The sequence below is a fragment of the Chanodichthys erythropterus genome, chromosome 21 (genome assembly GCF_024489055.1).
Source record: "Chanodichthys erythropterus isolate Z2021 chromosome 21, ASM2448905v1, whole genome shotgun sequence".
NCBI classification, from domain to species: Eukaryota; Metazoa; Chordata; class Actinopteri; order Cypriniformes; family Xenocyprididae; genus Chanodichthys; species Chanodichthys erythropterus.
The window spans coordinates 5050619-5060848 of NC_090241.1; the positions used below are offsets into that span (position 1 = coordinate 5050619).

The window sequence follows — 10230 nt, forward strand, 5'->3', positions numbered from 1 at the left end:
CAGAGCAGCCGAGAAGACTCAGGTGCTAGCTTACACTCTGCCTCATTATACACACATGTTAACACACACATGATCATTGACATATGCTCACACATACAAAAAAATCAACATAAAACATGCACACAGACATAGCACGGTTGGTTCTGTCTCTCACAAATTCACACTGGGGTCCTTGCTCAGCTGCAGGCAGCCAGTACAAGGCCTGAATGTAATTTCCTCATTGCCATTGTTATAATACTATAAATTATAGCTTACTCGGAAAAAAGAATAATTGTGCTTGTTAAAATATTGAGAGAGAAAAAAATGTTTTCTTTTGTAACTGGCTTTACAAAATGCTTTAATAAATTATTGTAATTTATCGCAAGTAGTGGTTTCATTTGTAGCCTATATTTAAAGGTGCCCAAGAACCAGTTTTTACAAGATGTAATATAAGTCTAAGGTGTCCCCTGAATGTGTCTGTGAAGTTTCAGCTCAAAATACCCCATAGATTTTTTTAAATTCATTTTTTTAACTGCCTATTTTGGAGCATCATTAACTATGCACCGATTCAGGCTGCGGCCCCTTTAAATCGTGTGCTCCCTATTGTTCTTGTTTGCTTACCTAGTCCGATGATTCAGCTGTGCACAGATCCAGACGTTAATACTGGCTGCCCTTGTGTAATGCTTTGAACATGAGCTGGCATATGCAGATATTGGGGGCGTACATATTAATGATCCCAACTGTTACGTAACAGTCAGTGTTATGTTGAGATTCGCCTGTTCATTGGAGGTCTTTTAAACAAATGAGATTTAAAAAAGGAGGAGGAAACAATGGAGTTTGAGACTCACTGTATGTCATTTCCATGTACTGAACTCTTGGTATTCAACTATGCCAAGATAAATTACATTTTTGATTCTAGGGCACCTTTAATATCTTTCATGTAGCTGAATATAATTAACTTTTTGTGGTGTTTTATTGTCATCCACCAGAGGGTGCCAAATCATCTGGTTACGCTTTATAATAAATATAATGCTTAGCAGATCATTAGTTCATGTACAAATAATCAACATAATTCAAATGATTAAAATGTATATTACTTTTAATTTATATTGTTTATATGTTGACGTTATTCTTTATTGAATATTTGAAAACATTTATCTAAAAAAATAATAATTTCACACAATACTAAAATCTCATTCCCACTTATTCTTTTAATACTTAAGAAACATACATAGAATACCAGCACAGACTTGTGCAGATTTTTGCTTGTGAACATTAATATAACATAATAAAAAGGAGCGACAGCCTATTCAGTCTTAGTTTCCAATACTTGTAATTATAAATCTGATAAAGGCTTGTTGCTGAATAATCATGAGCCAGACTTTCCCCATTGGAAGATTACAGCGCGACGTCATGGACTACTTAATATTCATACCTCAAGCCATCGCCATTGGATCATTACTAAGTAGCTTTTGTATTATGTACTTAATATTAATAAAGCACGCCTTCGCCTAGGTGGGTATTGTAATTTAACCTCCTAAAAGCTGTTTTGCGAGGTGAAAGGGAAACACGACTACAAAACCTGTTTCCACCTTATGAAGTGTGAGCGCTGAGGTTTAAAGGGAGATATTTGCAGGCAAAACAGATTACAAACAAACAGAGGAGTTCATTGAGTATTCGTTCATTTAAAGAAGAAAACATGAATTTTATTCCTCTCGTCCTGTTTGTCTTTGGTTTGAGTTCTACACTGGCACAGAATTCTACAGCAGCACCTAATAGTACAACATCTTCAAGTACAGCAACATCGACTACAACACAATCTTCAACTACAGCAACAACACAATCTACAAGTAAAGCACCGGCTACAACACCACGTCCAAGTAAGGCAAATGTTACAATCTCAATTTTGGATTCAAAAAGTTGGATTTAATGTTTTGTTACTGTTATATATCCTCTATTTCACTGTTGTTTACATACAAACTTTCAAACTTCGTCTATGATCTCAGTCTAACAAGAGAATTTTGCTTAATTTAATTAAAAATGTCCTGTGATTACAATAACCACATTTTTGCTTTTGAAACTGAATTGTCATATATATATATATATATATATATATATATATATATATATATATATATATATATATATATATATATATATATATATATATATATATAATATATAAAGAAAGACAAAGATGTTGTACTAATAACTGCCTTACTCTGATTTCCCAAGCTGCTTTGGTTAGGTTTCATAACTAGGGATGGCCAAGGCAACCAATGTCTCATAGGGTCAAATTGTTGCCTAATACATTGAGTATATAGAGACGTTACTGTGGTTAACACATGATCATGCTCATAACAAGTTTAACCCCACAACTCTAACCTCAGTTGATTTCTACATTAACTAATGTGTTTTCTCTTCTCACTTTTCTAGGTTGTGAGAGCAAGAATGGTACAAGCTGTGAGGAATGCTTGGAAAATGTGGAAGTGAGTTTGGATAAAATTTAGTTTAATATTGTTGTCCTTATATATTTACTTTATAGTGCACAAAGCAGACTGGCCTGTTTTATTCACTCCGTTTACTTAAAGAGACAGATGTATGGGTGGGAGAAAACATGTTACAGTAAGAAGCAGGGAGATTTGACCTGTATAAATGAGATGTGATGAGAACCAAAATCATGGGGAAAACATGAGATGAGAAGGAGAATATAAGAGTAACAAGGAAATAATGAACTCAGTGAGCAACTGGAATGGCTGGATTTTTTTTACACTTATCAGATTTTCACTTACCTCACCTGTGGAACAGGTTTGGTCTGTTCTGGATGTTTACAGTTTTGTGCCCTTTCTTAGAGCTCAGATTCACTTGAGAGATCCTGTGCACTTCCCTTCCAAAGTCAGTCATGCATATACGAAGGACGCCTGTATTCAGGACGGCCTTTAATTTGGTGGTGTTTGCTAAACCCCAGCTTACAAAAATATATTGTAAGAACGTTTTGGTAATGTTCCAATTAAGTTGTGAAAATGTTATTTCTGAATGTTCTCTGAACATTCAAAAGATTCAGATTTAAAAAAAAAAAAAATTTAAATCATTATGGAAACATTTTGGGAATGTTACTTTTGAATGTTCTCTGAAGTAGTTACTAAATAGCAGTAACTAGTACTAAAATGTTTCAGGAACAAAAATGTATAAATAACATTTAATCTAGTTCTGATTTAGTTCTGTTTACCATTAAGGCATCTGAGTTGGTAGTATCTGTTTTTAGCTGTAGAATTCAGGATGTGGCTGTGTGACGCTGACATTCCATATTTATTAAACAAACCTTTGACATACCACAGACAAGCAAACACAGCTGTTCTTACAGTCGCTGACGTGTGCGTCAGTATCAACGTTTCCATCAGCGTCGATGCGGATGTCATTGCTATCATCATCATCAGCATTGTTGCTGTCACTATCTGCAACCCCAAATTTGGCGAACACAATATATTGAGCTTTGACTCTTACATCAGTGGATGAATGCATATAACAATATTAGTTTTTAATCTATTTTTTCAGTGTCTGTGGTGCATCCCGACGAAAAAGTGTATAACATACCCAGCCAAAACCATCCTGCCCCCCCATTCCCTCTGCCCACTGAATGATGCTCGATGGGGCCTCTGCACGAGTAAGAAATGTTTTTAAATTTCTTCCACTTATTTTTCTGTTTATTTACATTTCTATGTTTCCTATGAACCTATCCTGAAGGGATGACATCAAAACCCGGAAGACAAATTCGACACTGGTTTCCTTGAGACTTTCCTATGGGTTTTTATAATGAGGTTTTTCAATTTCTGAGTGAAATAAGGATGTGTTAAACATAACATTACAATGCTTGAATGTTTTGCTCTGCAACCTAAATTACACACACGAAAATGCGAATTTTGTTTATTTTTTAAAAACATATGTTTCTAATAGGTTACTAGATAAGAACGTATGGGGTGTGAGTGTGTGTAATTTACATTGTCGAGCAAAAGTTTAAGTATTGTTAAGTTACGTTTACCACAGACCTTATTTTACTCATAAGTTGAAAAACCCCATTAGGAAAATCTTGAGGGAATTAATTAGTCCGCAGGTTTTGACATCATATCTGCACTACTCTATTGAGAACCAAACTTTTTTTTTTAAGTTTAAGTTAAGTTAAATGATTGTCAGTTATTTAATATTGGATCTTCAGATGAAATAAGTTACAAATAATGCTATTTATGTATTGTTTAGACAACAGATTCATTCTCAGATGAGAATGTGGATGTTAACAAATAGAAATATCCCAAAACATAGATGAAAATATAGGTGACCATTTAAATCATAAAACAACTTTGCATAAATAATAATAATTACACAAAAGCACAGTATCAGTTATCGTATGGGCAATCAAGATAACTTTCTAATTCTGATTTTCTAATTTTTCTCATTCAAATTCTATACAAGTCTAATGCTTAAATTAGCTTACATAATAAATTAACTTTGATATAGATAGATAGATAGATAGATAGATAGATAGATAGATAGATTTAATAGATTTTCTATAATTATCTATATATTAAATAATATTTAACGATAAAATAATTTCATCCTTAAATATTATTCTTAAAGTTAAAATATTTTAATCATGTGATGTATTTATTGATATCTATTTTTTTTTCTTTTGTCATTTTTGTGTCAAAAACAAAAATAAAACAATAATTAAAAAAATATATATATGCAAATTGGTAATCAGGCACTTAAAAATTATTAAAAATGGTAGCAGTCATAAACAAGCAATATCAGGAGTCCTTTCTCTAGCCCAAATTACACATACATCAGAACTACAGTACTTAATATTACCATGTGTGCTTGCCATTAATGTTATATGAGTTGGTACTGCATCACTTTGAGATGTTTTTTTTTTTTTTTTACACTTTTTTGACTTTGTGTTTTTTGTGATATTCAGTAAACTTCCAGATTTTGATCATTACATTGTCAGTGGCTGGAGCGCTCCTCATCATTGGTGTTTTGTTGTGTATATTCTGTTGCTGCAAGTGTGAGAACGTTGGGTAAGTCTGAGATGTGTCTGACTTATTGTATGTCACATGGCCTTTTATAACATTGTTGGCTGACAAATGAGTCGCACCCTCCATTTTGCTGTCTTAAATACTATGAGGAGTTGATGTCACCTCAGCTGCCTCAGGCTGTAATTACGTTTACTAGCATAAATGTTTACTTCAAATGTGAATATTGATCAAACTTTCTGAATCTCTGTGAAATGGTCAAATGGTAGAGAATCAAGAGAGCTCAAGATTGTGTAAGAAAGGCTCAACAACTTAACTTGCTCAACCTAGGAAACTTTGTCTTTCACAGATCTGCTCGATTTGACAACAAGATGAACCGGAAGCAAGACAAGAAGAAAACGAAACAAGAGGAGAGGTAAGAGATTAAAAAATTAATATTCAAAATAGAGATGACAGTAGGAGATACAAGATATTTTATAAAACCAGTTTAAAGGGGAATAATGGACATTTTCATTAAAGGGATAGTTCACCCAAAAAATGAAAATGATCCCATGATTTACTGACCCTCAGGCCATCCTAGGTGTATATGAATTTCTTTTTTCAGACGAACACAATTGGAGATATATTTTAAAATATCCAGGTTCTACCAAGCTTTATAATAGTTGTGAATGGGGAGACACATTTTGGAGCAAAAATAAAATGCATCCATCCATAATAAAAGTAATCCATACAACTCCAGGGGGTTAATAAAGGCCTTCTGAAGCGAAGCGATGGGTTTTTGTCAGAAAAACATCCATATTTAAAACTTTATTAAGTAAAATAACTAGCTTCCGTCAGATGGCCGTACACATCGATTTGCGGCAGAAGAGCAACCTCTGACCCGACGCCATGACAAACGCAAAAGCACAAAGGATAGAGCAAAACAAAACACCAGTCATGAATTACAAATCTAAAACGAGAAATTTGAAAAAGAAAAGTTGGAGGATTTCGATATCAGGAGAAGAGCTTGAGTTGCCCAGCCCTATTTGTTTAAACCATGAGAGGCGTCTAGGCTTACGAGATTCCTACATCCTGCGTCATACATCGTGTCAGGGGTTACTCTTTTGGCGCAAGTCGACCTGTGTGTATCGTGTATGCGTGTGGCCCCCCATTCACATCCATTATAAAGCTGGATAGAGCCAGGATATTTTTTTAAATATCTGTAGTGATGTTTACTTTGTCCATCCAAGGACGCAAAGTAAAATAGGGATTGGTACTCACGTCACCGCTGACGTTGTGATTTTGGATCACACGTCTCTTAAGGTGTGGTTATGAGTACATCAGATAACCACTTTCCCCCCCTTTCCCTAGTTCAGGGCACCAGTCAGGGTCTTTCACTCCCTACAGGGGCTTTCATTCATTTAGAATTAATGTAAAGTGGTTAGCTGATTTATCTGAAAGATTGGTGAAATTGCTAACTTGTAGAGCCTTTTCTGTATTATCAACACAAGGAAGACACAAGTGTAATAAAAGAAATTTTATTAACAAAAAGATAAACAAGAATAACTAACACAACTACTAAATGAATACCATGAATGATAAAGAAATAAAGTGCAGAAGATACATAGAATACAAGTGATTAAGTTGAGTGTGGCTATGGAAGAGTTGCGTTATCTTAGGGAAAGATAAACTGTTTCTCTGAAAATAATAAGGTGGAGAACCTTATTATGCACCAAACAAATAAACGAGAGATTATTTGTTATTAACTAACATCAGCTATATTACATCTAATGGAAATTAGGAAATTATATACTGATAAAATACAACAATGCCAAGGTCTCTGGAAAGAGGTTTGGTTAAGTGATATTTACGTTCCACTTGGTCGAGTCCGATGACGGTGACGTCTTCCACTGGTTGTGCCGGGTGACAATGCAGTGGGGAGAGGAGCCAGAATCTGTTTCAACAGTCTTGAACACGAAGCTCTGTGGGATGCTGATCTCCTGGAGCACCAAAGGGTCCTAAAATCTGGAACACGCAGATGAGGCCCTGGTGTAGGTGCAGAAGGTCCTTAACAATCTGGAACACGCAGACGAAGGTACCTTGAAGTGAAGGTTTGCTCTCCTGAGCTTAACCTTGTTGCGGATGTCGTCACTGTTTCGCTGGATGGAAACTTTGAACGTAGTGTTGGTTAACGTCTCTTTCCTCAAAAGCTGGAGGCTTAGAACATGGTCGTCTCTGTTGTTGTCACTGAGAATACTTATTTCGGTGAATAAGTATCAAATGGATGTGTAGTTTGCATCAGTTCTAAGGTTTTCAAACATAGTTTTGAATGGATTCGGATGGATCTTTGTGATCTCTCTTTGTTTCACCCATTTCTGCTAAGGTCCCAAGGAATTTTTATGGCAGTTTCTGGCCAACTTTAGGAAGTAATGACTAGATGGGTGAAGGGCAGTAACTGCCTGTGGACCAATGAGAAGCCTTGTCCTTCCCAGGCTTGGTACAAGAGGTCTTCTTCTTACCCTCTAAGAGAGGTCTGGATGTTGTCCTTCCATCTTTATCTGATGCGTTGGACAGTTTGTTTGTGTTAGTCCACCGAGATCCAATCAAAATGTAGCAAACCTTTGTCCACTGTTACGGACAGAGAGAGGCCCGGCCATAAACTGGGCCCTAGAATGTGCTGTTCACTACATATCTCTGATTGTGTAGGTCTGAAAGAAGATAGTCATATACACCTAGGATGGCTTGAGGGTGAGTAAATCATGGGATAATTTTCATTTTTGGGTGAACTAACCTTTTAAGTAACACTACCATTTATCGAACGTGTGCTTTCTATATCCATACATGTACAGAGACAGCTGCAAAATGAGCCGTTTCTCTGGATTTACCATTTATGTGTAGCCTGACTTCGTCATACTCATATTCTAGACTTCCCGTCCAAAAAATGTTGTGGGCAGGGTTTGGGCTGGCACCCAGGCTAATTTATGTGCATGTGTTTGTGAAAAATGTTTTAAGACCTATGTTAATGCAAACAAAACAAGTTTATATACTATACATTTATGAGTTCAGAAATCAATATTTGGTGAAATAACCCTCATTTCCAATCATAGCTTTCACAAGCCATCAAACAAAGCCAAGCTTGCTTGAATTTTTGCGACATAATTTTTGGCATAAAGTCACTCAACAGCTATGTGAAAAACTGGTAGAGAGCATAACAAGAGATGAAAACTGTGATTAGAAATGAGGGTTATTCCAACAAGTTTTGATTTCTGAACTCTTAGTTAAAACATTAGTATTGTATTGAATATAAATGAGTTTTCTTGCATTATTTGAGGTTTGTAAACATGGAATTTTTTATTTTTTTTGGACCAGTTGTCATTTACTGCAAATAAATGCTCTAAATGACAATGTTTTTTACTTTAAATGTGGAAGAAATGTTGTCAGTAGTTTGTAAAACGAAACTAAAATATACATTTTACTCAAACACATACTTAAAAATAGTAAATCCAGAGAAACTGCTAATTTTGCAGTGGTCTCTTAATTTTTCCAGAGCTGTATATGCACATGCAGAGTCATTATGCACATGCATATTCAAAGCAGACAAAAGATAAAATGTTATGAGGAACTTAGACATGACAAAAGGTGTTCTATATGAAACCTGTTTTACAGCTGTAACGGCTATTGTCAACATACCTTAAGGGTGTGCGTGTGATTTCTGGAGGAATTTATGTTCTTGTGTTCTTCTGCCACAGAAAAGCTGAGATGAAAATTAGACATGATGAGATCCGTCAAAAATATGGTGAGTCAACAATTCCCTCATCTCAGAAACTGCATAAATAAGTGAATTTGAAAAAGTTATTATGCTGGCAGTGCATGAAAAATAAATCAAAACTGTCAATCACTGTGAAGGTAAGGAGCATGTGACAATGTTTTAAAAATAGGTTCAACCTAGTGTTTTGGAACGTTTTCATGACTAGTCAAATAGTCATGTTTTTAAGAAGGTGTGCTCCCTCTAGTGGTGGTAATGCAACTTGTCCTGATGTGTTTGGCCTTTTAATTTTAAGAAAAAAAATGTTGCTATATATTTGATTTGAGGGGATTGTGTGATTAATCTGTTTTTTCTCTCTGTGTATCAGGTCTCAGCAGGGCAAGTCCTTATGCCAGATTTGAAAATCCCAACTAAAATGATGGTTACATTATGTTATAGATGAACACTTTGACAATCTGCTGTCTATGCCGACATTATTAAAATGGATAAATGGAAGAATGAGACTCCACTGTGGTCAAAATGATGAATTCAACCTAAATCCATTTATGTTTATTTATTTTATTTTCTACAATTTTCCACAAAGGCTATGCCTTAATCTCCTGTAATATATAATGTCTAAAATCATTTTGCTTTTTCCACTCATTAATTAAAACAGCTTTTTAAGTATTATTATATTTGTACAAATGATCATTTGTATATTTCAGTTCTTGTCAGAAACGATAAGATCAAAATGCTGACACATTCCATAAGCACTGAATGGGTCAGGACTTTGCACATCATATCATTCTCATGCTGATTAGGCCATTTAGTGACTGTTGAAAAAACTGCCCCATCATAATATGAAAGTATTTGCAAATTACCCTGTAAAGGATTCACTGAAACCTAAACGATTCTTTGTAAATGTACCTGAATATCTGAAGTCAAATAAACACTATTCTGCTAGGTTTGACCATGTCTATTTTCCATAGTCTGGCTTTTTTTTTAGGATACTTGATAAATGCTTGCTTATGTAATGTACTGATTTTTTTTTTTTTTTTTATAAAATAATTATTAATAAAAAAAAATATTAAAAGTTGCTTGCCTGTTTTACCTTAAATCTATTTTTTTTTTTTTTTAATCCTAACATATGGTCAATTTATGCTTTGGTCAAGTGTTAAATGTTCAAATGTTGATCATCTATCTTGGGATATAAGCTGTATATTATTATTTAATTCACTTTCTATTGAGTCTGCAAACCCTTTGCCAAAATTTGTGACATGTTTATATATAGTTCTATTATAGTATAATATAGTATATAGTTTTAATTAATTAACAATAAATACACATGCAATGGAAAAAAATGGGTCTATGTCCTATTGGGGACCTTTTCATTGATGGGGTTCTGGCATCCTTTTGTCAACTGCAACAGAAATTTCCCCAAAATCATTTTTTTAGATTTCTACAGATTAGAAATTATTTACATGCTCACATTCCTTCATC

The 10230-nt window shown here is 34.6% G+C and overlaps 1 protein-coding gene across 1 annotated transcript; it reads left to right on the forward strand.

The window, feature by feature from the left end:
- Window positions 1–1516: 1516 nt before the first annotated feature.
- Window positions 1517–9764, forward strand: pttg1ipa (PTTG1 interacting protein a). The gene is made up of 7 exons (XM_067373739.1): window positions 1517–1859; window positions 2416–2468; window positions 3535–3643; window positions 4949–5051; window positions 5356–5421; window positions 8735–8781; window positions 9119–9764. Exons 1-7 carry the CDS (start codon window positions 1679–1681, stop codon window positions 9163–9165), a joined length of 606 nt encoding a protein of 201 aa, XP_067229840.1. The 5' UTR covers window positions 1517–1678; the 3' UTR covers window positions 9166–9764.
- Window positions 9765–10230: the final 466 nt, after the last annotated feature.